This window comes from Plecotus auritus (genome assembly GCF_963455305.1).
Source record: "Plecotus auritus genome assembly, chromosome: 2".
In the NCBI taxonomy this organism is placed as follows: domain Eukaryota; kingdom Metazoa; phylum Chordata; class Mammalia; order Chiroptera; family Vespertilionidae; genus Plecotus; species Plecotus auritus.
In genome coordinates, this window is record NC_137771.1 from 104738038 (window position 1) to 104765653 (window position 27616).

At 42.0% G+C, this 27616-nt stretch overlaps 1 protein-coding gene and 1 pseudogene across 3 annotated transcripts in view; one reads left to right on the forward strand and one right to left on the reverse strand.

Annotated features, from left to right (window-relative positions):
* Positions 1–21017, reverse strand: part of LOC308243034 (E3 SUMO-protein ligase RanBP2) — a 104237-nt gene extending 83220 nt beyond the window's left edge. Inside the window, exon 1 of one of the 2 annotated variants that reach the window (XM_080658079.1) lies at positions 20853–21017. In XM_080658079.1, coding sequence (XP_080514205.1) covers positions 20853–20924 — 72 coding nt within the window. In that variant the 5' untranslated portion in view covers positions 20925–21017. The remainder of the gene's footprint in view (positions 1–20852) is intronic. The other variant, XM_080658080.1, reaches the window with a different exon arrangement.
* A 4252-nt stretch (positions 21018–25269) lies between these two features.
* LOC308241164 (RNA-binding protein 3-like) lies at positions 25270–25697 on the forward strand (annotated as a pseudogene). The gene has a single exon. The product of its transcript is annotated as an RNA-binding protein 3-like (transcript).
* The last annotated feature ends 1919 nt before the right edge of the window (positions 25698–27616 follow it).

Below are 27616 nucleotides of genomic sequence, written 5' to 3' on the forward strand. Positions count from 1 at the left end.
CGAAGAAGTGGAAAATTGGGTCTCTGAATGGTTTGCCTCAAAACAAGAAAAGTTCTATTGGAACGGTATCCACAAATTACCTAAAGATGGGGGAAATGTGTAGCTAGTGATGGACAATACTTTGAATAAAACACTTTTGATGTTTCTCTTGAAATTATCGTGTTTCTTTGATTACAAAATCCGTATTGTTAACCAGTCCTGACCAGGAATCAAACTGTGACCTCCTGATTTATTGGTCCATGATCAACCACTAAGCCATGCCGGCCAGGCTGCACTTTGTCTCTTGATTAAAACCTTTCAAGAAGACTAGAACCAAGGTCTCATTGTCTCGCTGGTAAAAAAAAATTTTATCTGTAAAAAATGCATATTCAGGCCCTGGCCAGTGAGGCTCAGTTGAGCATCGTCCCATGCACAGAAAGGTTGCTGGTTCAATTCCTGATCAAGGCACAGGCCAAGGTTGTGGGATCAATCCCCAGTAGGGGGTGTGCAGGAAGCAGATAATCGTTGTTTCACTTTCACATCAATGTTTCTCTCTCTATCTCTCCTTTCTGTCTCTCTAAAAATGAATTTTTAAAAATTCTTTAAAAAACGCATATACAGGATCTGTTCATTGTGCGTATTGTTCACCAGGCACTTTCTGGGCACTGAGGAATCAGCAATAAACCTAAAGTCTGTCTTTAGAAAGCTTGTATTTTAGAAGTGAGAAACAAATAGTATGGGAGCAGGACAGCGCACTATTTTACAATATTTCATCAATTATTTGCAACATGCCAACTTTTAACAAAGATAAAATCAATATTCATCTCACAAGCCACAGATATCCTAACAATGCCTGTTCAGTTGGAAGTGTTTCTTCTTTCTTAGTTGGTAATGGTGGTGGGGCACAAACAATGGCATTATAAATTCTATAAAACTAGAGGCCCAATGCAGGAAATTCATGCAAGAGTAGGCCTTTGCAGCCCACGGCCTCACCTCCTGCCTACTGGTCATTCCGGAAGGTCGTTCCAGAAGGTTGTTCTGCCATCCAGTCTAATTAGCATATTAGCTCTTTATTATATAGGATGAGGGGCAGGGCTGTCAAAAAAGGTCTTCTTGCCCTAGCAGGTTTGGCTCAGAGGACAGAGAGCTTCAGCCCGCTAACTGAAGGGTCTCAGATTCAATTCTGGTCAAGGTCATGTGCCTGGATTTCAGGTTCAATTCCCAGGCCCCAGTCAGGGCACGTGCAGGAGGCAACCAATTGATGTGTCTCTCTCACATCGATGTTTCTCTCTCTCTCTCTCTCTCTCTCTCTCTCTCTCTCTCTCTCTCTCTCTCCCCCTCCTTCCCTTCCACTCTCTTAATAAAACATGTATCCTTAGGTGAGGATTAATAGATGATTGATAGATAGATATAGATAGATAGATAGATAGATAGATAGATAGATAGATAGATAGATGATAAATACTAGTAGATAGATAAATGGCATATGAACTTGCCTAAGAAGTAACTAAGTCAAAGTAACATCAAAGAGGTTCTGTCTAAATGCTTCTAAGAATCCCCTTAATAAGATAGCACAGCAGCATGGTGGAATTTCAGATCATCCCCCCCACCCCCACTGCCTTCCCTGACTGAAGTATTCCTTCATTATTTATCACAAAATCCCATTTATTCCCATCACTGCATTTATACAAGTCATAATTATTTGTACTGACTTTATGAATGTTTGTCCTCAAAACTGTAGGCTCTACCAGGATAGGGCCCCTGTGGCTTATAACTACCATGGATTCAAGAACATTATCTGACAGGTGGCATATATTCAATATTTACTTAAATACAGATAAATTTGTATACCCACTGATTATGTCCTTATGATAAACTAGAAGCCTGGTGCATGAAATTCGTGCACGGGTATGGTCCCTAGGCCTGGCTGGTGATCAGGGCCGATCAGACCTTCCGGCTGCCGGCCGGGGCCTTCCTTCATTCCGCGCCGCCCCCTGGTGGTCAGCACACCTCATAGCAAGCGATCGAACTCCCAGTCTCTGGTCAAACTCCCGAGGGGACACTCTGCATATTAGCCATATATATATATATATATATATATATATATATATACACACACACACACACACACACACACACACATATATACATACATACATATATATATATATACACATATATATATGATTTCTAAAACTTCATTAGTTCAAAGAATATAAAAATTTAAAAGTTTTTGCTATATTACCAATTCTCCTCCATAAAGTTTCTATCAATTTACTTCCCTATTCAGTATTCTATGTCTAAATCAGAGTACAGGCAGTCCTTGGGTTACGTCAGACTTGACGTACATCGTTTCATGGTTACGTCGCCATCTCCCATTTATTTATAAAAAAAAAAAAGTTCCGTCATTTCGACGTATGTACATATGTGCTTTATGTTTTTTATTATTTATTTACCACAAGTAAAAGTCAGGAATTGTTATCTTTCTTTTAAATTTTTTTTACTGTTTCACTTCATTACTGCTGTGTATGTGCTCCATGTGAAGTGACCAAGGTCCTTATGTAGGTGAGTTCCAACTTACAGCAAAAATCGCGTTACATCGCACCGTAGGAACAGATCTCCAACGTAACCTGAGGACCTACTGTATATATTCATCAATACTGATTTTTTCCATTTCTTCTATCTTTGCTAATTTGATAGGTAGAAGTACTACTGAGTCAACCTAGCATTTCTCTAATTAATCATTTTAACAGTCATACTCAAATATTTATAGTATAAGTTATTAATATACTTTAGCTATTCCAATTTTGAGAGGGCGGAGAAAAAACTGAATAATTTTTAAGGGTTCTTAACCACAATGGTATTTGAGGGTTTTTCACAGTTTTCCTAGGTTGACATTTGTCTGTGCTTAATGAGTTTGTGAAATAAGACTTCAATTTTTATACAGTAATAATCTTTACTGTTTACTTTTTCAGATTACATGGTTTTAAAAAAGGCCTTTCTAATTTGAGATACATGAAGTATTCATCTACATTTCCTTTCAGTTTTCCAAAATTACTGTTAAGTCTGAAACATTTTGATAAATAATGTAGGCTAAAGCCCCTATTTTTTAAACAAATAATTAACAAGTGTCAATTATTCAAGCAACACCTATTAAATAATTCATCTCTTCACACATATATACATATACATTTACATATCATTCATAATTGAATACATATATACACAATCGTGTATGTTTACATGTAAGGAACATGTATCACAGCAGTGATACAAGGGCTGGTAGTAGGATTCCTTTATTACAAGTTATTCATATTACCCATGAAATAATGCAGTGTTATTTGAAAGCAGATTTGGATTACTTATAAATGTATATTGCAAACTCTAGGGCAACCACTAAACTAGTAAAATAGTAATAATACATCTCACTGATAAGCTAAGAAAGAAGCAAAAATGGAATCATAAAATGCTCAATTAAAAACCAGTGTGGCTCAGCTGGTTGCGAGGCATCCCATGCACCAAATGGTCGCTGGTTCCATTTCTGGTCTGGGCACATACTTAGGTTGAGGGTTCGATCCCTAATTGGGGTTCATACAGGAGGCAACCAATAGATGTTTCTCTTTCTCTCCCTTTCTCTCTCTGAAAATCAGTAAAAACAAATTTTAAAAAACACAAAGGCAGAAAAAGAGTAGAAAACAAAAACAAGAACAAAAAACAAGGACAACAAAAAGAAACAGCCACAAATATAGTAGATATGAATCCAACTATATGAATATCCCCTTGAATATCAATAGTCTAAATGCACCAATTAAAAGACAGCATTGTCAGAGTGGATCAAAAATTATGATCTGCCCTGGCCGGTGTGGCTCAGTTGGCTGAGCATCATCCCATGCACCAGAAGGTTGCAAACTCAATCCCCAGTAGGGGGCATGCAGGAGGCAGCTGATGGATGTTTCTCTTTCTTGTTAATGTTTTTCTCTTTCTCTCCCTCTCCCTTCCTCTCTTTCTAAAATCAAAAAAATGTATGTTCCAACTACAGGTAAAAGCAAAAACCCTCTCAAGATTTATTTCAGATAGCAAAAACACGTACAATGCAGGTCTTTCATTAATGCAAACTTTCAGATAGCAGGCATACTCTTTGCTTTAGCCATTTCAGCTTGCAAAATGTTTCACAGAAACACTAAGTACAGCTGACCCTTGAATAACATGGGGATTAGAGGAACTGACTCCATCCCAGTTAAGAAACCATGTTTAAGTAGCCCACATCCCCACTCCTGCAAATGCAGATTTTCAAATTTGGATCAAAAGTAGTTTTAATCCTCAGCTGGTTGAATGCACAGATTCAAAACCCAAGGATACAAAGGGATGACTGTATACTTATTGAAAAAAATCTGCACATAAGTACACCCACACAGTTTAAACCCATGTTGTTGAATGGTCAACAAACTGTATATGTTGTCTACAAGAAATCCAAAGTAAATATTGAAACACATAGATTAACCCCAGCTGGTGTTGCCCAATGGGTGTTGTCCCATGAACCAAAAAGTTGCTGGCCCACCAAAAGACAGCTGGTTTGATTCCGGGTCAGGGCACACACCCAGATTTCGGGTTGTGCAGGAGGCAGCCGATAGATGTTCCTTCTGCTATCACGATTGTTTTTCTTTCTCTCCCTTCCTCCCTCCCTCTTTAAAAATCAATAAAAGTCTTTTTAAAAACATACATACAGATTAACAATAAATGTTGGAGCCCTGGATGGTTTGGCTCAGTGGATAGAGCATCAGCCTGTAGACTGAAGGGTCCTGGGTTCAATTCCGGTCAAGGACACATCCCAGATTTCGGCTCAATCCCCAGTAGGGGGCATGCAGGAAGCAGCCGATAAAAGATTCTCTCACCATTGATATCTCTCTCTCTCTCCCTCTCCCTTCCTCTCTGAAATCAATAAAAGTATGTTTTGGGGTTTTTTTGTTTTCTTCTTTTTTTTATTGTTTAAAGTATTACAAAAAGTACACATGTCTCCTTTTTTTTCCCCCCAACCTCCCCTAACCCCTGGCACATGCCCTCACCCCCCTCCCAAATATGTTTTTTTTTAAATATATTTGATTTGATTTTTACAGAGAGGAAGGAAGAGGGATAGAGAGTTAGAAACACCGATGAGAAACATCTATCAGCTGCCTCCTGCACACGCCCTACTGGGGATGTGCCCACAACCAAGGTACATGCCCTTGACAGGAATCAAACCTGGGACCCTTCAATCTGCAGGCCGATGCTCTATCCACTGAGCCAAACCGGTTAGGACCCAAAAATATGTTTTTTAAAAATGTTGGGGAAAAATACATTAACTGGAACCCTGGACACAGTGTACTCTGTGGTTAGAGCCCCACACACTGAAGGGTCGCAGTTCAATTCCCAGTCAAGGGCACAATTTCCAGTCAAGGGCACGTACCTAGGTTGCAGGTTCACTCCTAGCCCTCAGTCAGGGCACATGCAATGGAAAGGGTATCCTCAGGTGAGGATTAACAAAACAAAACAAAACAAAATAACAACAAAAAAACCCACATTAACTCAAAAAAGATATATGGGCCCCCAGGTTCATTGCCAATGGCCAAGATATGGAAACAACCTAAGTGTCCGTCAAGGATGACTGGATACAGAAAAAGTAAGTATTTATATACAATGGAAAAATAATGAAATCGTGCCATTTGAGACAACATGAATGAATCCTGAGAGAATTATGCTAAGTGAAATAAACCAGACAGATATCACATGACCTCACTTACATGTAGAATCTTTTAAAAAATAAAAATTAAAGAAACCAAGTTCATAGATGATAGAGAGGGTGGGAGACAGGGTGAAATAGGTAAAGGGAGTCAAAGGCACAAACTTTCAGTTATAAAATAATGTCACAGGGTTGTAACTTATGGCATGGTGGCTATAATTAATGATACTATAATGCATATTTTAAAGTTGCTAAGAGAGAAAATCTTAAAAGTTTTCATCACAAGAAAAAAAGTTCTGTAACTATGTAAGTGACAGATGTTAAGACTTTTGTGGCAATCATTTCACAAGATATACAAACACGGAATCATGTTGTACACCTAAAATAACATAATGTTGTATGCTAATTATGCCGCAATAATAAATAAATAAATGTGAATAGTTGGGGGAAGATATACCAATCTAATACTAGTCAAAAGAAAGCAAGAGAAGCTATCTTAATTTCAGGCAGAGAAGACTTCAGAGCAAGGAAAGCTACTGGATCAAGAGAAACATTACAGAAGAAACCAAGATGGCGGCATAGGTAAACACCTAAACTGCTGCCTCGCACAACAATTTCAAAACTACAACTAAAAGACAGAACGGACACCATCCAGAACCACAGGAAAGCTGGCTGAGTGAAAATTCTACAACTAGAAGGAAAGAGAAAAGCTCACAGAGAATTGGAGGTACGGCAAAGGGGCTTTGTGCGCACAGAGAGGAAGGGCGGCTGAGAGCCTGGCTGACTTTCTCTGGCGGAAGGGGGAAGGAAGCCTCCGACCACACTGAACCCCAGTTCTGACTACACTGAACCCCAGTTTTGGGCGAACCCCTGGGGACCCATGCTCTTACGGAGGGAGTCTGGACTCTTGGGCGGAGACTCGAGCTGGGAAAGGCAGAAGTCTGAAGGCGCACGCGGGCCAGTGCGCACAAAGGCTGCGGAATTTGCCACAGGCTTTCCCTAGTGGAAGGGAGTCAGAGGATTCTGACTGCACTGAGCCCCAGTTCTGACTGCAGTGAACCCCAGTTCCAGGCGAACCCCTGGGGACCCACGCTCTTGTGGGGGAAGTCTGGACTCTCGGGCGGAGACTCGGGAGCTGGGGAAGGCGGAGGACTGAAAGCGTGCGCGCGTGCCAGTGCGCACAAAGGCTGCGGAGGTTGCCACAGGCTTTCCCTAGTGGAAGGGAGTCAGAGGCTCCTGATGGCATTGAGCCCCAGTTCTGACTGCAGTGAACCCCAGTTCCAGGCGAGCCCCTGGGGACCCACGCTCTTGTGGAGGGAGTCTGGACTCTCAGGCGGAGACTCGAGCTGGGGAAGGCGGAGGACTGAAAGCGCACATGCGCGCAAGGGCAAGGCTGACAGGAAGCCAAGACTGAGACTCCACCCCATCCAAGCTGAGCACAGAGGCTATTGCAATTTGGCAAGTCTAATCCTATAAGGCTGTCTCCAGCACCGAACTTCTCCCAGCATAGACACAGCTGATCCTTACAGCCAACTGGCCCGGAGGTCAATTCTTCCCAGTGATACCAACAACAATAAAGACTTAATTACAATAAGGCTGTACACACAGTCCACAAAGGGGTGCACCAAGAGTGTCCACCTCAGGTTAACTGGGGAAGCAGACCCACTGGGCCATACTGGAAACCTAGCACAAATATCTACCTTACCAACTCAGGGAATCAGTGAAAATGCGGGGTCAAAGAATCAGATCACAAACGAAAGAAGTGGAGGAAAACAAACGACTGGATATAGAATTCAAAACCACGGTTATATGACTTTTTAAGAATATCCTAGAAAGGCCGATAAATATAACGAGACCCTCGAAGATATGAAAAAGGACCAACTAGAAATTAAACATACACTGACTGAAATAAAAAATATTATACAGAGACCCAGAAACAGAATAGAGGAACACAAGAATCAAGTAAAAAAATTGAAATACAAAGAAGCAAAAAACACTCAACCGAAAAAGCAAAAAGCAAAAAAAAAAATCCAAAAAGTTGAAGATAATGTAAGAAGACTCTGGGACAACTTCAAGCGTACCAATATCAGAATTATGGGGGTGCCAGAAGAAGAGAGAGAGCAAGATACTGAAAACCTATTTGAAGAAATAATGACCGAAAACTTCCCCCACCTGGTGAAAGAAATAGACTTACAAGTCCAGGAAGCCCACAGAACCCCAAAAAGGAGTCCAAAGAGGACCACACCAAGACACATCATAATTAAAATGCCAAGAGCAAAAGACAAAAAGAGAATATTAAAAGCAGCAAGAGAAAAACAGTTAATTACCTACAAGGGAGCACCCATACGACTGTCAGCTGACTTCTCAACAGAAACTATGCAGGCCAGACGGGAGTGGCAAGAAATATTCAATGTGATGAATAGCAAGAACCTACAACCAAGATTACTCTACCCAGCAAAGCTATCATTCAGAATTGAAGGGCAGATAAAGAGCTTCACAGATAAGAAAAAGCTGAAGGAGTTCATCACCACCAAACCAGTATTATATGAAATGCTGAAAGGTATTCTTAAAGAAGAGGAAGAAGAAAAAAGTAAAGAGAAAAATTATGAACAACAAATACATATCTATCAACAAGCGAACCTAAAAATCAAATGAATTAAAAACCTGAGGAACAGAATAAACTGGTGAATATAATAGAATCAGGGGCATAGAAAGGGAGTGGACTGATAATTCTCAGGGGGAAAGGGGTATGGGGGGTTCATGAAGAGAATGGACAAAAATCATACACCTATGGATGAGGACAGTGTGGGCGGAGGTAAGGGCAGAAGGTGGGGTGGGAAATGGGTGGAGGGGAGCTATGGGGGGAAAAAGGAGAAATAATTGTAATAATCTGAATAAAGATTTATTTAAAAAAAAAAAAGAGAAACATTACATAATGATGTAACAGTCAATTCTCCTAGGAGACATAAAAGTCCTTAATGTGGCATGCGCCTAAAAACACATGACTAAAAGGATAATAAAGGAAGACTATGAACTCAATGCCCACAAATCTGATGGCATGAACCAATTCCTTAAAAGACAAAATCAGCCAAAACTCACACTAGGTGAAATAGCTGGCCTCAACGGGCCTATTTTTATTAAAGAAATTGAATCAATAATTAATCACTTTCCAAAATAAAAAATCACCAGGCCCAGATGGGCTCACTAGTGAATTCTATCAAACATTTAAGGAAGAAATTACTCCAATTCCCTATAATCTTTCCGAGGCTAAAAACAAAGGAAATAACCCCTAACTCATTCTGAGGTCAGCATTACCTTAATACTAAAACCAGACAAAAACATTATAAGAAAAGGTAACTACAGACCAACAATGCTCACAAACACAGATGCAAAAAAAAAAAAAAAAAAAAAAAAAAATCCTCAAGAAAGTATTAGCAACTGAATCCTAAAATGTATAAAAAGAAGCATATATCGTAACCAAGTGGTATTTATCCCAGGTATGCAACACTAGCTCAGCAAAAAACAATTAATGATGCAATTTAGCATATCTACAATCTGATTCCAAAGTTTATGTAGAATGGCAATAATAATAGCCAATAAGATGTTGAAGGAGAAGAAAGTTGGAGGACAGACACTACCTGACTTCAATACAAAGCTAGAGTAATCAAGACAATGTGTGATATAAGCAAAAGTATAAAAAGTAAAATGGGACAGAGTGCCCAGAAATGAGTCAAATAACTGCAACCAAGGAGAAAAGACAATATAATGGAGAAAAGTCTTTCAACAAAGGGTGTTAGAACAATTGGACATCCACATACAAAGTAATGAATCTAGACACAGACCTCACACCCACCCTTCACAGAATTTAACTCAAAATGAATCACAGACATAAATGTCAAACAAAAACTATAAGACTTCTAGTAGATAACATAGGAAAAAATCTAGATGACCATGGGTTTGGCTATGACTTTTTAGATACAGAATCAATGGCACAATACATGGAAGAATTGATAAGTTCTATTTCATTGAAATTAAAAATTTCTTTTCTACCAAAGACATTGTCAAGAGAATGAAGAGAAGCCACACCCCAGGAGAAATCATTTGCAAGGCACATCTGAGAAAGGCCTATTATCCAAAGTACACAAATAACTCTTAAAAATCAACAATAAGAAAACAACCCAATTAAAAAATGGGTCAAAGACCTGAACAGACACATCACCAAAGAAGACATACAGACAGCAAATACACATATAAAAATGCCCTCCACATCAGCTTGATTTGGAAATTAAACAAGCTGATGTGGAGGGTACTACCCGGACCAGGTGGCTGTTTTTTGGAGCATCCAAAAGGTTGTAGTTCCGATTCCCAGTCAGGACACACTCCTAGGTTTTCAAGTTTGATCCCCAGTCAGGGCATGTATGGGAAGCAATCAATCGATGATGATTACTGTTTCTCACATCAATGTTTCTCTTTCTCTTTCTCTCCCCAACCCCCAAAATAATCAAATCCTCAGGTGAGGATTTTTTTAAAAAGCACGAGGTGACATTATATTTATTCGTATTAGAATAGCCAAAATCCAGAACACTTTCACCACCAAATGCTGGTGAAGATGTGGTGCTACCGGAACTCTTTCATTGCTAGTGGGAATGCAAAATGGTGTATCCACATAGGAAGATAGTTTGGCTGTTTCTTATAATACTAAATATATGAGTCATCAATAGTGCTCCTTGGTATTTACTCAGAGGAGTTCAGGACTTGTCACAAAAACCTACACACAACTCAGCCAGAGTAGCTCAGTTGGTTGAGCAACATCCTGTGAGCTGAAAGGCTGCTGGTTCTATTGGTCAGAACATGTACCTGGGTTGTGGGTTCAATCCCCTATCAGGGTGGGTGATGTAGGCAACTGATCAATGTTTTTCTCTCACAGCAATTGTTTCTCTACCCCCCTTCTCTTTATAAAATCAATGGGGGGAAAAGCACATCCTCAGGTGAGAATTAAAAAACAATGACAGTGTGGTACTAGCATAAGAACAGACATGTAAGCCAATGGACGAGAATTGATTGTTCAGAGATAAACCCATAAATCTATGGTCAACTGATTCCTGACAAAGGTGTCAAGTCCACTCAAAGGGAAAAGAATAGCCTCTTCAATAGATGATGATGGTACAACTGAACTTGCAAATACAAAACAATGAAAATGGACCCCTTCCTCACAACATATACAATTTAAAATGGATCAACAAGTTAAACATAACAGCTAAAAATCATAAAACTCTTAGAAGAAAACATAAGGTAAGTTTTTGTAACCCTGGATTTGGCAATGTATTATCAGACATGACACCACAAGACATGAAAGAAAAAAGTAGGTAAAATGGAATTCATCTAAATTAAAAACTGTGTATCAACTGAAATTATAAAGAAAGTGAAACGACGACCTACAAAATTATAAAAATATTTAGAAATCATCTTAAATATATAAAGGATTTCTACAACTCAACAAAAAGACAAATATGCAATTAAAACCAAGGTAAAGAACCTAAATAGACATTTTTCTAAAGATATGAAAATAGCCAATAAGCCAGGAAAAGGTGCTCAATATTATTAATAATTAAGAAAATGCAGCCCAGCCAGCGTAGCTCAGTGGTTGAGCACCAATCTATGAACAAGGAGATCACGGTTCGATTCCCGGTCAGGGCACATGCCTGGGTTGTGTGCTCGATCCCCGGTGTGGGGCGTGCAGGAGGCAGCCAATCAATGATTCTCTCTCATCATTGATGTCTCTATCTCTACCTCTATCTCTCTCTCCCACTTCCTCTTTGAAAGCAATAAAAACATATTTTTTTTTAAAAAAAAATGCAGATCAAAACCACCATGAGAAACCGCCTACTACATTAGCTACGAGAAAAAAAAATTTTTTTAAGGAAGAAAATAGTAAAATTTGGCAAGGATGTGGAGTAACAAACTGTTCCTCTTACATTGCTGTGAGATAAAATGGTGCAGCCATTGTGGAAAAGTTTGGTGACTCCTTAAAAGCTAAGCATAGAATATGACCCCATAATTGTACACCCTGATAAATGCCCCCCAAAAAACGGAAAACAAGGTCTCAAACAGGTATTTGTATACCCAAGTTCACAGCATCATTACTTATAACAGCCAAAAGGTGAAACAATCCAAGTATCCCTCAACAGATGAATGAATAAACAAAATGTGGAATATGCACATAATGAATTATTATTCAGTAATAATAAAGAATGAAATTCTGACACTGGCTACAACATGGATGAATCCTTAAAACATGCTAAGTGAGCCCTAACTGGTTTGGCTCAGTGGATAGAGTGTCAGCCTGATGACAGAAGGGTCCCAAGATTCGATTCCAGTCAAGGGCATGTACCTTGGTTGTGGGCACATCCCAAGTAGGGGGTGTGCAGGAGGCAGCTGATCGATGTTTCTCTCATCGATGTTTCTAACTCTCTATCCCTCTCCCTTCCTCTCTGTAGAAAATCAGTAAAATACTATTGAAAATAAAAATAAATAAATAAAACATGCCAAGTGTAATAAGCCAGAAACAAATAACAAATATTGTATGTTCCCACTTATATGAAATATCAAAAATAGGCAAATTCATAGAGAAAGAAAGAAGATTATAGGTAACCAGGGCTAGTGGGGTGGGGGGAAGGATAACATGGGAGTTACTGCTTAATTGTTATCAAGTTTCTGTTCAGGGTGATGAAAAGTTTTACAAAGAAAGTTGACCCCTGGGTGGGTAGGGGTACTGACCTCCCATGCAGTCAAAAATCCATGTATAAATGGACTCCTCAAAAACTTAATTATGTAGATAATGGTGATGGCTGAACTAATACAACTAAATTGTATACTTGAAAGTGGTAAAAATGGCAAATTTTGTTATATATATATATTTTACCACAATTTAAAAAAAAATAAAGTAACATACCAAAATTCATCTGTATGGTATGTGAATTACATCTCAGTAAAGCTGTTAAAAATATACTCTAGCCGAAACCGGTTTGGCTCAGTGGATAGAGCGTCGGCCTGCGGACTGAAAGGTCCCAGGTTCGATTCCGGTCAAGGGCATGTACCTTGGTTGTGGGCACATCCCCAGTAGGAGGTGTGCAGGAGGCAGCTGATCAATTTTTCTCTCATCGATGTTTCTAACTCTCTATCCCTCTTTCTTCCTCTCTGTAAAATATCAATAAAATATACTTTAAAAAATATATATATACTCTAATTTTATGTGAAAATACTGACATATACTAAGGAAATTATTCCAAGTGATCTTAGTATGACAGTATTGACACTACATCTTTCTTAACAGGGTATATTCTAAACTAAAGAACTACAAGCAATCTTAAAATTCATTCAGTATTCTTTTTTTAAAAAATATATTTTATTGATTTTTTACAGAGAGGAAGGGAGAGGGATAGAGAGTTAGAAACATCGAGAGAGAAACATCGACCAGCTGCCTCCTGCACACCCCCTACTGGGGATGTGCCCGCAACCAAGGTACATGTCCTTGACCAGAATCAAACCGGGGACCCTTCAGTCCACAAGCTGACGCTTTATCCACTGAGCCAAACTGGTTAGAGCTCATTCAGTAGTCTTAACACTGCAAAAACAGGTCGAGAAAATCAGGTATAGTTTTACAAAGCAAAGGAATATACCAGAATTGGGTATACAGAGTCCCTCCCCCCTGCCCCACCATCGTGAACTCATAAATTTCAAAGATATGAGGAGTGACAATAATAACTTATGACAATAATCTATACCAGCCGTGGGCAAACTACGGCCCGCGGGCCGGATCCGGCCCGTTCGGCTGTTCTATCCGGCCCGCGGAGCTGAAAGAGCGGAGGGTTCTCTTGCTCTCCCCTCCGCTCCTTTACTTTGAATTTATATTAGTTCACACAAACACTCCATCCATGCTTTTGTTCCGGCCCTCCGGTCCAGTTTAAGAACCCATTGTGGCCCTCGAGTCAAAAAGTTTGCCCACCCCGATCTATACTAATAAAAGCCTAGGTGGCCCTCGCCCGTGACATTGCCACAAGATGGCCACATGCACAGCGGAGGCGGGGCCCAGCTGCCACTCAGTGCAGTGAGGCCTGAGGGTCCCTTGGCTCCACACAGTGGGGAGGAGGCTGGTCCCTGCGTCTTCGCAGCCTTGCACAGAGGAGGCGGGTCGCGGCAGGGGAGGGCAGCTGGGGGTGATCAGGCTGGCAGGCAGAAGCAGTTAGGAGTTGATCAGGCAGGCAGGCAGGCAGGCAGGCAGGCGGGCAGGCGAGCAGTTAGGAAGCAGCGGTCCTAGATTGTGAGAGGAATGTCTGACTGCCGATAGTTGGACATCCCCCAAGGGGTCCCAGATTGGAGAGGGTACAGGCCAGGCTGAGAGACACCCCCCCCCTCACTTTCGTGCATGGGGCCAGTAGTAATACATAACAATTAAAATGGCATTAAAAGGAACAGAGCCTTCTTCCCCCCTGTTAAAAATAGATTCCTACTAGACACAATGTCAATACATAATAGAAAAATGAACTCCATTAACCTAATTTGCTTCCAACTATCTCATTAAAACAGACTATCTTAAGAGAAAATTATTCAAGACTTATAGAACTACTAGAGGCCCGGTGCACGAAATTCATGCACGGGGGGTGGGGGGGGTGTGGGGAGGTGTCCCTCAGCCCAGTCTACACCCTCTACAATCTGAGACCCCTAGAGGGATGTTTGCCCGTTTAGGCCCAATCCTGGTGGGATCGGGCCTAAACGGGCAGTCGGACATCCCTCTCACAATCCAGGACTGCTGGCTCCCAACCGCTTGCCTGCCTGCGTGATTGCCCCTAACCGCTTCTGCCTGCCAGCCTGATCGACACCTAACTGCTCCCCTGCCGGCCTGATTGCCCCAAACTGCCCTCCCCTGGCTGCCTGATCACCCCTAACTGCCTTCCACTGCCGACCTGGTCGCCCCTAACTGTCCTTCCCTGCTGGCCTGGTCGCCCCTAACTGCCCTGTCCTGCTGGCCCGGTCACCCCCAACTGCCCTACCTTGCCAGCCTGGTTGCCCCTAACTGCCCTCCCCTGCAGGCCTGGTCCACCCCAACTGCCCTCCCCTGTAGGCCTGATCCACCACAACTGCTCTCCCCTGCAGGCCTGGTCCCCCCAACTACTCTTCCCTGCAGGCCTGGTCCCCCCCAACTGCCCTCCCTTGCAGGCCTGGGTCCCCCCCAACTGTCCTCCCCTGCAGGCCTGATCGCCCCCAACTGCCCTCCCCTGCCAGCCATCTTGTGGCGGCCGTCTTGTTTCCACATGGGGGTAGCCATCTTTGACCACATGGGGGTGGCCATCTTGTGTGTTGGAGTGAGGACAATTTGCATATTTCTTTTATTAGATAGGATAAAATTTGAAGGAAACTTGATAATCTACCGTCTCCAATCTGCTCATTTCACAAAGGAAATGAACAAGCCCTGGGAGTAAGTGCCTTGTGTCAGAATACATACATAGCTGGGAAGGAGCAGAGGCAATGCCATACAGGACAATCTGTGAAGCAGCCAGTGTGCTTCTTCAAATGACATCTTATGCCACTGTAAGCAAATGCTTGAATTCACTTAAGCTACTAAGTATTAAGAATTGATGCAAGACATAAAAATAGAAGCATTCAGACCTTGAAAGATGCCATAACTGACTCCCTCTTCCCCACTCCCACCCTCCACACACACACCCTGCAAAAAAAACTGAAATGGGCTTGTTCTCAGTATAAACTGATGGGCTCCAAACTTGTGGAGACCTGACAAGTGTGAGGGTAAGGATAAGCAAAGTCTAGATACTGCATGGTGTTCCACAATCCCTTTCCCCTGTAAAATAAGGTTATAGGGAAATCTCTTTAAGAAAAATAAGAACAGCCAAAACCGGTTTGGCTCAGTGGATAGAGCGTCAGCCTGCGGACTGAAAGGTCCCAGGTTCGATTCCGGTCAAGGGCATGTAACTTGGTTGCGGGCACATCCCCAGTAGGAGGTGTGCAAGAGGCAGCTGATCGATGTTTCTCTCTCATCGATGTTTCTAACTATCTATCCCTCTTCCTTCCTCTCTGTAAAAAATCAATAAAATATATTTAAAAAAAAAAAAGAAGAAAAATAAGAACAAACAGAAGAAAACACAAATAAGAAAGGAAAATGTGGAGGACCAAACCAGAACCAAATCATGCTTTCACTTATATGTGAAATCAAAGAACAAAATAAATAAAATAGAAACAGACTCATAGAGAACAGACTGACAGTTGTCAGAGGGGAGGGATGTTGGAGAGCAGGGTGAAATAGGTAAAGGGATTTGCAGTACAAATTGGTAGTTACAGAATAGTCTCAGAGATGTAGATTACAGCATGGGGAATATAGTCAATAATCTATAATAATAAAAGCATAATATGCTAATTAGACCAGACAGCCGGACGACCTTCCGAACATCCTTCTGGATGACGCCAGGGCGGCAAGGGCCGAGGCAAGCCACCGAGGCTGTGAGGACTGAGCCTCTTGCACGAATTTCGTACATCAGGCCTCTAGTATCATGATTACTATGTATGGGGACAGGTGGGTACTTGAAGCATCAGAGGGCCCATTCTGTAAAGTACACGATTTTCTAACTACTATGCTGTATATATGAAATTACTAAGGAACAATATTGAGCCCTGGCTGGTGTAGCTCAGTTGGTTGAGTGTAGTCCCCAGTACCAAAAGGTTGAAATGCCCGGGTTGCGGGCTCCATCCCTGGTAGGGGATGTGCAGGAGGCAGCCAATTAATGTTTCTCTCTCATCAATGTTTCTTTCTCTCTCTCTCTCTCTCTCTCTCTCTCTCTCTCTCTCTCTCCCCCCCCTTCCTCTTTCTCTAAAATCAATAAAAAAGCATATTAAAAAAAAGAAGAACAAAATTGAATGTAAAGTGTAATCTATATAATAAAAGCCTAAGCAACCGAACGACCGGTAAACCGGTCACTATGACACGCACTGACCACCAGGGGACAGACATTCAACGCACAGTATCGGGCTCCCTCCTGTCTGGTGGATCGGGCCTGCTGGGATTGGGCTCCCTCCTGTCTAGATCAGGCCTGCCAGGATCAGGCTCCCTCCTGTCTGGATCGGGCCTGCGGGGATTGGGCTCCCTCCTGTCTGGATCAGGCTCCCTCCTGTCTGGATCGGGCCTGCGGGGATTGGGCTCCCTCCTGTCTGGATCAGGCTCCCTCCTGTCTGGATCGGGCCTGCGGGGATTGGGCTCCCTCCTGTCTGGATCAGGCTCCCTCCTGTCTGGATCGGGCCTGCGGGGATCAGGCTCCTTCCTGTCTGGATCGGGCCTGCGGGGATTGGGCTCCCTCCTGTCTGGATCGGGCCTGCGGGGATTGGGCTCCCTCCTGTCTGGATCAGGCTCCCTCCTGTCTGGATCGGGCTCCCTCCTGTCTGGATCGGGCTCCCTCCTGTCTGGATCGGGCCTGCGGGGATCGGGCTCCCTCCTGTCTGGATCGGGCTCCCTCCTGTCTAGATCAGGCCTGCAGGGATCGGGCTCCCTCCTGTCTGGATCGGGCCTGTGGGGATCGGGCTCCCTCCTGTCTGGATAGGGCCTGCGGGGATTGGGCCTGCGGGGATCAGGTCGAAACTGGCTATCCGACATCCTCCAAGGGGTCCTGGATTGTGAGAGGGTGCAGGCCAGGCCAAGAGACCCCATCAGTGCACAAATCCGTGCACTGGGCCTCTAGTTTAAAAATAAAAATAATAAACAAGCAAACACATCTGAAAGATGACAGAAAAAAAGAGACAGACAGTGGCTCAAAGAAATATCCCAGAACTGAAAGAAATAAGTTTGCCAATTGAAAAGAATCTTCAGAAAACCTATAAGCTATCAACAAGAATCACATAAAACATCTAACAATAGTACAAAAGATCAGAAAATTAATCAATGCTCTCAAAATTGAGGAAACAATTATTTGAAATCTAGAATCTGATAACCAAACTATCAGTTAAATTAGGTAATCAGACACACTAAAAATTCCCCCTCATTCCTTCTCAAAGCAAACTGGAAATTGTGCTAAACCAAAACAGAGGAAGTAACTCAAGAGGACAAGAGTTACAAGAAACCAAAAGTCTAACACAGAAAAGTGAAGGCATTTCTCAAAATGATGATAAAGGAAAAGTCCCAGGAACACAGCTGTGTAGGAAAGAGAAACAGAAACCACTCCAGGCTGGAGCAATAAAACAAGAGTACTCCAGAAGGAAGACACTTTAAAAAAAAAAAAAATGTTGCCCTAACCAGTTTGGCTCAGTGGATAGAGCGTCGGCCTGCGGACTGAAGGGTCCCAGGTTCGATTCCGGTCAAGGGCATGTACCTGGGTTGTGGGCACATCCCCAGTGGGGGGTGTGCAGGAGGCAGCTGATCGATGTCTCTCTCTCATCGATGTTTCTAACTCTCTATCCCTCTCCCTTCCTCTCTGTAAAAAATCAATAAAATATATTTTTTTAAAAAAAATGTTTTTTAACTTGAAATTGTGGGTGATGTAAACTCTTTGATCACACTTGAGAGTTTACATTGGGTTTGAGTAAAGAATTAGTAATACATCACAGAAAGCTAAACACACCAAAAAAATAAACCAATTGTTAACTTCAAAAAAAAATAAAACAACACAATAAAGACAACTCCAGTGCAAAGACATATACCTTCTCATAATTATATAAACACTAAATATTCATTTAACTAAAAATTACAGAAACAGTTCTGGAAGAACAAGGGGGTGGGAAAAAACATCTGTCGGCAGACGCCTGGAGGAACAGAGTAGAAAGTGTCTAAAATGGAGGGTAGAAGATCAAGAAATAAAAGTATACATGTTATTCAGAAGTACAGCTGTAAATGGTAGGACAAACAACTAAAAGTTGTCAAATTGCCTCTGAGGAATAGAAATCAGGGGTCTAGAATGAAAAGCTAACTAAACAGAAATCTAGAAAAACTAAATAGAAGCCATCTGGAAAAAAAAATTAAAGAAACACAAGTGAAAATTTCAACAAGAGCAGAAGCTGGTGTAAAGGAGAAGAAAAATGGCAAAACAAAAGAGATGAACAAATGGAAGCAAGGGAAAATCTGAAAATATGAACCCATCACCTCACTCCAGAACTGGGACAACCTAGAAAGCATGATCAGTTCACACAGGTGCAGTCTCTGCCAAATGGGAGCCAAGTAAATACTAGTCTTTCTACTCTTCACAGCGCCTGTCACTGCTGCCTCCACCATCTCCCTTCCGTTATCCAAAGCACCCGTTTTTGTCATGTCACTTAGAGGCAATTTTACCGAATACCATCACAAGTTCCAAAGTTAATCAATATTCCACTGAAATCACCAGGCTCTAAAGTAAACTATTTCTCCTTGTTTGAAGAAAAACATCTGATTAAAATAATACTCTTTAAATGTAAAAGAGAGATGGCCATAATAACCAATCCTTAAAAATTTGCCTCCAACCCTCTTTATTTGATGGACGAGCTAGGTAGTTCAAAGAACATTCTAATTCTGTATAGACCAGCGGTTCTTAATTTTGGGGAGCAAGGGTGCCCACTAACAATCTCATGAAAGCTTTAAACCTGCTTTTTTTAAAAAAAAAAAAAAAAAAAAAGGTGGTATCTAATACTTTAAACAATAAAGAATTAAAAAATAAAAATAAATAAATAAAACCCATTTCCCATGGGGGGTGAGGGGGTCGTATCAATTTTAAGGGTACAGAAACCCTTAATAAGGTTCTGTTTTAGATTCCGACACCACATATGTGTTCATGACTACACCAGCAATTTGTAGGTACCCATTCTTCTCTGGAGAAACAGGCTGTAACATACTCCACTATTCCTAAAAAAAACTAAATCAGACCCACTATCAAAGTCCTGCTGAGACACCTATTGAACTTGGACAAGTATCTTTAATTTCTCCATGTGTCAATATCCACAGGGTTGTTGGGAACACAAAATAAGATAACAAATGCCTAGTATATGACAAAAGATACAATTATGTTGCGATCCTCCTTGAGTTTTGGGATAGTTGTTTTTTTAAAAAAACTACTTCATTTATTTTTATTCTCATAGGCCCTTGCCCACAACAGGTCAGAATGACTGACTCTTTAACATCAACATTTATTTAGTGCTTACTATGTGCCAAGCATTGCCCTAAATGCTCAACATGGATTACCCTATATGCTCCATCTTATTGACGAAATACGTTTAACTTGCCTCAAGTCCCACAGCTTATAAACCGCAGAGTAGATTCAACCACAGGCAACCCGACTCAAGATTCTGTCTGTGCACAGCCACCCTTAATTCCTTTTTCCTCACACTACACACAGAATCCCGAAAGTCACGTTGAATACAAAATATATCTAGTACATTGTTTATTTTAAAAGAGGAAAAATGCTCTAAGACCATGTGGTCGAAAAAGTCAAAATTTTTAAGACATAGTAACAACGCCCTGTAAGAAACTTAGAATTCCCAAGATTCCGTTTTACTTTTTTAAAAAAAGCAATAAAGTTTTCAAAGAGTGCTGGGGCGGGGGGGAGAGCCCGCCTCAAAACACGGAGGACTTCCAGTATCATTTGCGCGGTCGACTAGCGAGGCAGTTGCAAGTGTGACTGTCCCTACTTCGGGTCACCTGCACGCCCACGCTGGTCCCGTCGTAGCAGCAAAAGCCCACCCCGGAGCTGAGTCAATCCCCGCAGGGTTCCACCAACCTCCAAGGCCGGAAGGCGCCGCCTCCGCCGCGGCGGGTAACTGCCCAGGAGACGAAAAGAACCCCGCCGGCTATGGCAGGCGCCCACGCCCGGGAACTGGGCCTTGCGGGCCGCCCGGGCCCAAGGAAGCCCGGGACAGGGTGGGCCCGCGGGTGAGGGCAGTCAGATGGGGCCAAAGAGGAAGCGCTGACACCCACTGCCTCCAGCCGCGGCCTCACCCCTCCTCCAGTGCCCCTCAAGCTCGAGAACCACACGCCGCTATCAGACCGCGCAAGCCGGCCGGCGTCTCAACAGAAGTCCCGGAGAGCGGCGGCCGCCGTGAGCCATGAGGAGGGCGAGAGGCGGGCGCGAGACGGGCGCCACGCGGGGCCACGGCCAGGCCTGGACGGAAGCCACCCGTCTCTTCAGTACTCGCTCACCTCTCGGGACGACGGGGTGAAACCCTGCACCGAAGCGATGTACCGTTCCACCTCCGCTTTGCTGCGCCTCATCGCGCCGCCAGCCTGGATCCTAGGGCGCGACAGGCCAGCGCAGAGGCCCAAGCAGTCACCGTTTCCACTCGCCAAGCGCCTAAAAGCCAGTGACGCAGCGCCGTCGCCGGCAGAGGAGAGGACCGCCCCGCGTGCGTGTTGCGTAAGCACTATGCGCCTCGCCCACGACGGCGGCGGCACTCCCATGCGCACATCCGGCTGCGCATCACCCACATCTTTCTTAACGCAGCGCTCATCCTGATGTGCACGTCCTGCTTGCCCCCTCTCCCGGGCTCAGTGCCTGCGGGTCCCAGGTCAGATTCCTTTTCGCTGTCAGCGAATGGGCAGCGCTGGTGTAGGAAACAAGTGTTTATCAGCAGGCATAGGCTATGGACTAGATCAGCGATTTTCAACGGTGTGCCGCGAGAATTTTTAAAACATGCACTACCTGATTATTTAATCAGGGACAATGACCTATTTTCATTTAGATTGTCAAATTCAAAAAATGACAACAGCCCTGGCCGGTGTGGGTCACTTGGTTGAACGTGGTCCAGTGCACCCAAAGGTTGCTGTTTCGATTCTTGGTCAGGGCACATAGCCAGGTTGAGGGTTAGATCCCCCACCCCTGGGGTTCTAAGGGAGGCAACTCATTGATGTTTCTCTCTCTCTCTCTTCCTACCTCCTCTCCCTTTCTTTCTCTCTCTAAAAATCAATAAAACAACATATTAAGAATAAAAAAATATTTGTTAAAAAAAAAGTGACAGCCAAAACCGGTTTGGCTCAGTGGATAGAGCGTCGGCCTGCAGACTGAAAGGTACCAGGTTCGATTCCGGTCAAGGGCATGTACCTTGGTTGCGGGCACATCCCCAGTAGGGGGTGTGCAAGAGGCAGCTGATCGATGTTTCTCTCTCATCGATGTTTCTAACTCTCTATCCCTCTTCCTTCCTCTCTGTAAAATATCAATAAAATAAAAAAAAAAAAAGGCCCAACTTCTTAAAAAAAAAAAAAAAAAGTGACAACAGCCCTATCTAATTTGGCTCAGTGCGTTGGCCTGAAGACTGATGGGTCCCAGGTTTGATTCCAGTCTAGGGCACATGCCTGGGTTTTGGGCTCGATCCCCAGTGTGTAACGGGCAGGAGGCAGCTGATCAATGATTCTCTCTCATTGATGTTTCTGTCTCTCTCTCTCCCCCTTCCTCTCTGAAATCAATAAAAATATATTTTAAAAAAACATTTTAAAAATTACAGCCCACACAACAATAGCTGTCTAATGTGAATGAATCAAAATTATACCTTTTCTTATCAGATCGGCAAAAAAATTTTTTTTCAGTGTGCCACGGAATTTTAGTAATTAGTTTATGTGTGCCATGAGATGAAAAAGGTTGAAAATTGCTGAACTATATCAATGAAATGATCTTTTACCTGATACATTCTCAAAAGTTTTGGTCATTTGTTCTTTTTGCACTCAGGCCATTTTGGTGAGCGTGTTCCAATTGGAATCTTTTGGAGACAATTGGTTAAATATATTATGTCGGACATGTATGAGTATGGAGCATATCTGTTAAAATTAATTATTGCTTTTAAAAGAGCATATGAAGAATTAAAAGTGCATAATTTAAGGTAGGCCACAAATACTGTTTTGGACTTTTATAACTATATAGAGGCCTGGTGCATAAAATTCGTACACTCGGGGGGGAAGGGGGAAGGGAAAATCCCTCAGCCCAGCCTGCACCCTTTTGCAGTGCAGGAGCTCTCAGGGGATGTCCCGCGGACAACTTAGCGCTGCCACAGAGGCAGGAGAGGCTCCCACCACCGCCGCTGAGCTTGCCAGCCGTGAGCCGAGCTTCTGGCTGAGCGGCACTCCCCCTGTGGGAGTGCACTGACCACCAGGGGGCAGCTCCTACGTTGAGCGTCTGCCCCCTGGTGGTCAGTGCACATCATAGCGACTGGTCATCCCGCAGTTAGGTCAATTTGCATATTAGCCTTTTATTATATAGGATTATACATATGTGTACATATATATGAATGCCCCCAAAATTTATAATTCAGTAGCAAAACAGGGTACACCAAAATGTTAACAATAATCATCTCAAGATGTTGAGTTATCTGTATTTTCCAAATCTTCAAAAATGTTTACTTTTGGAACTTGAATTTTAAAATCTCAGTTGAAAACAAGTTTTACAAAATGTTTCCAATGGTGAAGACATTTTTAGGTTTTAAAATATCACATCTATATATACAGTAGGCTCTTAAATATCTGGGAAAATAAAAACTATGTTGACATTCTTAACAGAAAGTTTAGGATGTTATTGTTATAGATAATATTTTGTTATTTTTCCGTATTTTCCAAATTTTCTACAATGAACAAGTATTGCCTTTATAAAAAGGAAAAAACAGCATTTTGTTTTATTTCAATCATACTGGATGTGAACAAGAGAAAAGGAAATGATGAGTCTGAGGTTACTAGCGTGACTGACATACATTAACATACATGTAAAGAGAATCTCATTTGGGGTGGAAATCCTATTTTTTAATTAATTAATTAAATCCTCACCTGAGGACATGCTTATTGATTGATTTTAGTAAGAGGGAAAGGGAGAAAGAGAGAGAGAGAGAAACATTGACTGGTTGCCTCCAGTACCCGCCCCAGGGACTGAACTGGAAACCTGGGTATGTGCCCAGACCAGGCATTGAACCCGCAACCTTTCAGTGTACTGGATGACACTCCAAACAACTGAGCCAAACTGGCCAGAGCTGAAATCCTGTTTTAGGTAGTTGATTTATTTCACTTGAGGTGCCATTTATATATCCAACGGAGATGCCTATTAGGTAAATCAGTGGTCAGCAAACTGCAGCTCACGAGCCACATGCGGCTCTTTGGCCCCTTGAGTTTTTAGCAAAGGCCAGCTTAGGAGTACCCTAATTAAGTTAATAACAATGTATGTACCTATATACTTTAAGTTTAAAAAATTTGGCTCTCAAAAGAAATTTCAATTGTTGTACTGTTGATATTTGGCTCTGTTGACTAATGAGTTTGCCGACCACTGAGGTAGATGAAATAATAGGACCAAGATATCTGATAGACTTAGAAATCATAAACCTCCCAGGTGGTAGTTGAAATAATGGGTTTGCCCTGGAAAAAGTATTAGTAATAATCGTCATAGCTAATAAGTAAGCCCTTCCTCTGTTCCATGTCCTTTTCTTAGCACTTCACATGTATTAACTCATTTAATTTTCCCAAACACTTAGTGAGGATACTATTATTTATTATTATCCTCAGTTTTACAGATAAAGAATCCAAAATCAATTTTAGTAAAATTAATTTGCTTAAGTTGAACATACTAAAAAGGAGTGGGCCCAAGAGAGAACCTTCCTGAGAAACCTAAAAGACTTTTCTTCCCCCAAACCACACACCTAATTATAATGTCCTCTAACAAAGAATTCCGGAGCAGCAGGTGAATTCTATTCTAAAAGTTCCACCACTTATGCTGATTGCACATTCAATTCAAATAAGTTGAATCCATAGAAATATCTAGCTTGTTTTATTTTTTACTAGAGGCCTGATGCACGAAATTCATGTAATAGTAGGACTTCCTTTCCCCGGCTGCTGGCACCGGCTTCTCTCTGGCACCCAGGACCTGGGCTTCCCTCGCTGCCCCAGTTTTGTCCAGAAGGTCGTCCGGAAGGATGTCCGGTCTAATTAGCATATTATGCTTTTGTTATTATAGATTAGAACCAGATTTACCTAATTCGTCCGAGTGCTCAACTTCTGAATTAATTTAATTAACAGTCATCCAACATTTTTGCCAATCAAACTCAAGAGTTGCTTTTATCTCCTGAAGTACTTTTATGCTCTGTTGCTGATTGTCATCCACTGCAGACACATTATCTTTCACATGTCACATGATTCTTTTCCTTCAGAAACATTTATACTGTAATTTCATCTCAATATTTTCTCAGCACTCCCAATTTGTGTGATTCTATAGTAATCTTAAACAACTACTTTGTAGGTTGTACTTTGAATATTCTCATGGCTTTGAACTTAGTAGACATGACAGGTTAACAATGTTCATAAAGAAGTTTAGTCAGTCATTCTGTTCCTCAGTGCTAACATTCCATCTAGCCCTTTTACTTTTCATTGATTTTATTTTTTATTGATTTCAGAGAGGAAGGGAGAGGGAATGAGAGATAGAAACATCAATGATGAGAGAGAATCATCAATTGGCTGTCTCCTGCACACTCTCTGCTGGGGATTGAGCCTGCAACCCAGGCATGTGCCCTGACCAGGAATCGAACCATGACCTCCTGGTTCAAAGGTCGATGCTCAACCCTTTTGCTTCTTAATTTCTAGGACTCAAATTCACTACATGTCCTCTGAAGGAGGGAAGCTCTTTGTTGGAGGGCTCAATTTCAACACTGATGAGCAGGCTCTGGAAGATCACTTCGGCTTCAGGACTATTTCTGAGGTCATTGTTGTCAAGGACCAGAGACTCGGTGATCCCATTGTTTTGGCTTCATTACCTTCACCAGTCCAAACAATGCCTCAGATGCCATGAGAGCCCTGAATGGAGAGTCTCTGGACGGTTGCCAGACCCGTGTGGACATGTAGGCAAGTCTGCCCAAGGAACCAAACTTTGAGGCCCATGGGCATGGACCAGGATATGGGAGTGGTAGGTATGACAGTCAACCTAGAGGATATGGATATGGAAGGTCCAGAGACTATGGTGGCAGTCAAGGTGATTAGGACTGCTACTCAGGAGGAAATTACAGAGACAATTTATGGCAATTGAAATGAGGCATGCACACCTAATGTAATACACAAGGTATAAAACTTCTGATCCAGGGTCATCCTTCCACATGGCTGTATTTATAAAGAGTTTTGGAGCTGCACAGAAATATCTGTTTTAGTATGTTGACTTCTGTTTCTGAATTGAGCTCCCCAAGTGGCTTGTTAAAGATATTTTCGAAAGTTCCATGTGTCTTTAATTTTTTTCCCAACTAAAGACAAATTCTGGGACATTTATAGAATCTAATATTTTTCTTTTTACTATTTTTAGTTTGGGCTGTCAGAATTGATTCTGGCAAAAAAAAAATAAAATTTCACCAGTCTGATTTTTCTCCCCCAGAAATAATGTGCATCTAGGGACAGTTTTAAAACTCACATGTCATAGTTAGGAAGCAATTTCCAAATGTAACTACCAGAAATCAAGAATATGATTACTTAGAGATGTTTTTACTAATGATCACTGTCCTGATTATATAGAAGTTTCTTTAATATATTTATGAATGTCATTTTTTTTAATTATATATTTTATTGATATTTCACAGAGAGGAAGAGAGAGGGATAGAGAGCTAGAAACATCGATGAGAGAGAAGCATCGATCAGCTGCCTCCTGCACACCTCCCACTGGGGATGTGCCCGCAACCAAGGTACATGCCCTTGACCGGAATCGAACCCGGGACCCTTCAGTCCGCAGGCCGACGCTCTATCCACTGAGCCAAACCGGTTTCGGCATGAATGTCATTTTTTAAATACTGGAAGGAAAAATATTCTGTTGTGTTTCATGTAGCATTTAGGATGTCCTTTCTGGAGCTGTTTAAAAAGAAAAAACCTTGGCGGGGGAAGGAAGTTCAGAAATAAGAGAAACCACATTGGCACTGACATTACCTTTTGTTCTTGGGCATATTTAAGTTGTTTTCATTTGGACACTTTTTCGTTGATTCCATTTCTGAAAGTAGAGGCTTTTGCACATGCTGCTCCTGATGTCCATAACCAAAACTGCCTGTCATGTGCAGAAACTGATCTTTCACCTATTAACTGAGGAAGGATTTGGAGCTATCATATGATAGCACAATACTGCCTGGAATCATGTGAGGCAGGGATTGCACAAATCCTAAATTAAGGAACATATATGTACATTTGTATATGCATTTGTATCTATATGTCTATATCTATACATACACAAGTGTGTATGTATGTACATATCTATGGGAATTGAATCCCCAAATCAGTGCAAATCTATATATATAAAAGCCAAGAGACCAGAATGACCTGAACGACCAGAATGACTGGTCGCTATGACATGCACTGCGGCAGCCAGTCGGCCCAATCGGGGCCCCGATTGGCACCGCCCCAACTGCCTGCAGCCCCTCCCCCTAGCTGACCCGGCCCCGATCGGCCCCCCACAATCGGAGGCAGGGCTGGCCAGCCAACCTCTTGCATCCCCTCCCCCCTGCTGACCTGGCCTAATTAGCCCCAATCGAGGCGGGCCGGCCATACCCCAGCCATGCACGAATTCATGCACCGGGCCTCTAGTAAAAATATAATGTGACCCAACATGTAGTTTAAAGTTTTCTAGAAGTCACATTTTAAAAAGTAGGAAGGAACAGGATAAATTAATTTTAATAATCTTTTATTCAACCCAATGTATTTAAAATATAATTTCAACATTCAATTAATATAAATTTTAGTTATCTTACATTTTTTTGTACTAAGCATTCAAAATTTGTACTAAGCATTCAAAATCTGTATTTTATATATATAATTAAGATGCTAAGTTTTTATCAGAAATACTTTTAGGTCTGCATTTAGATTTCATAAAATTTAGGGTTTAAAAAAATAGGTTTATATACCCAAGTTGTTCCAAACATATTTAAAAGTTGTCAATAATAGAATTGAATATCAAGTTTTAAATTTTAAAATTAAAATTAGGT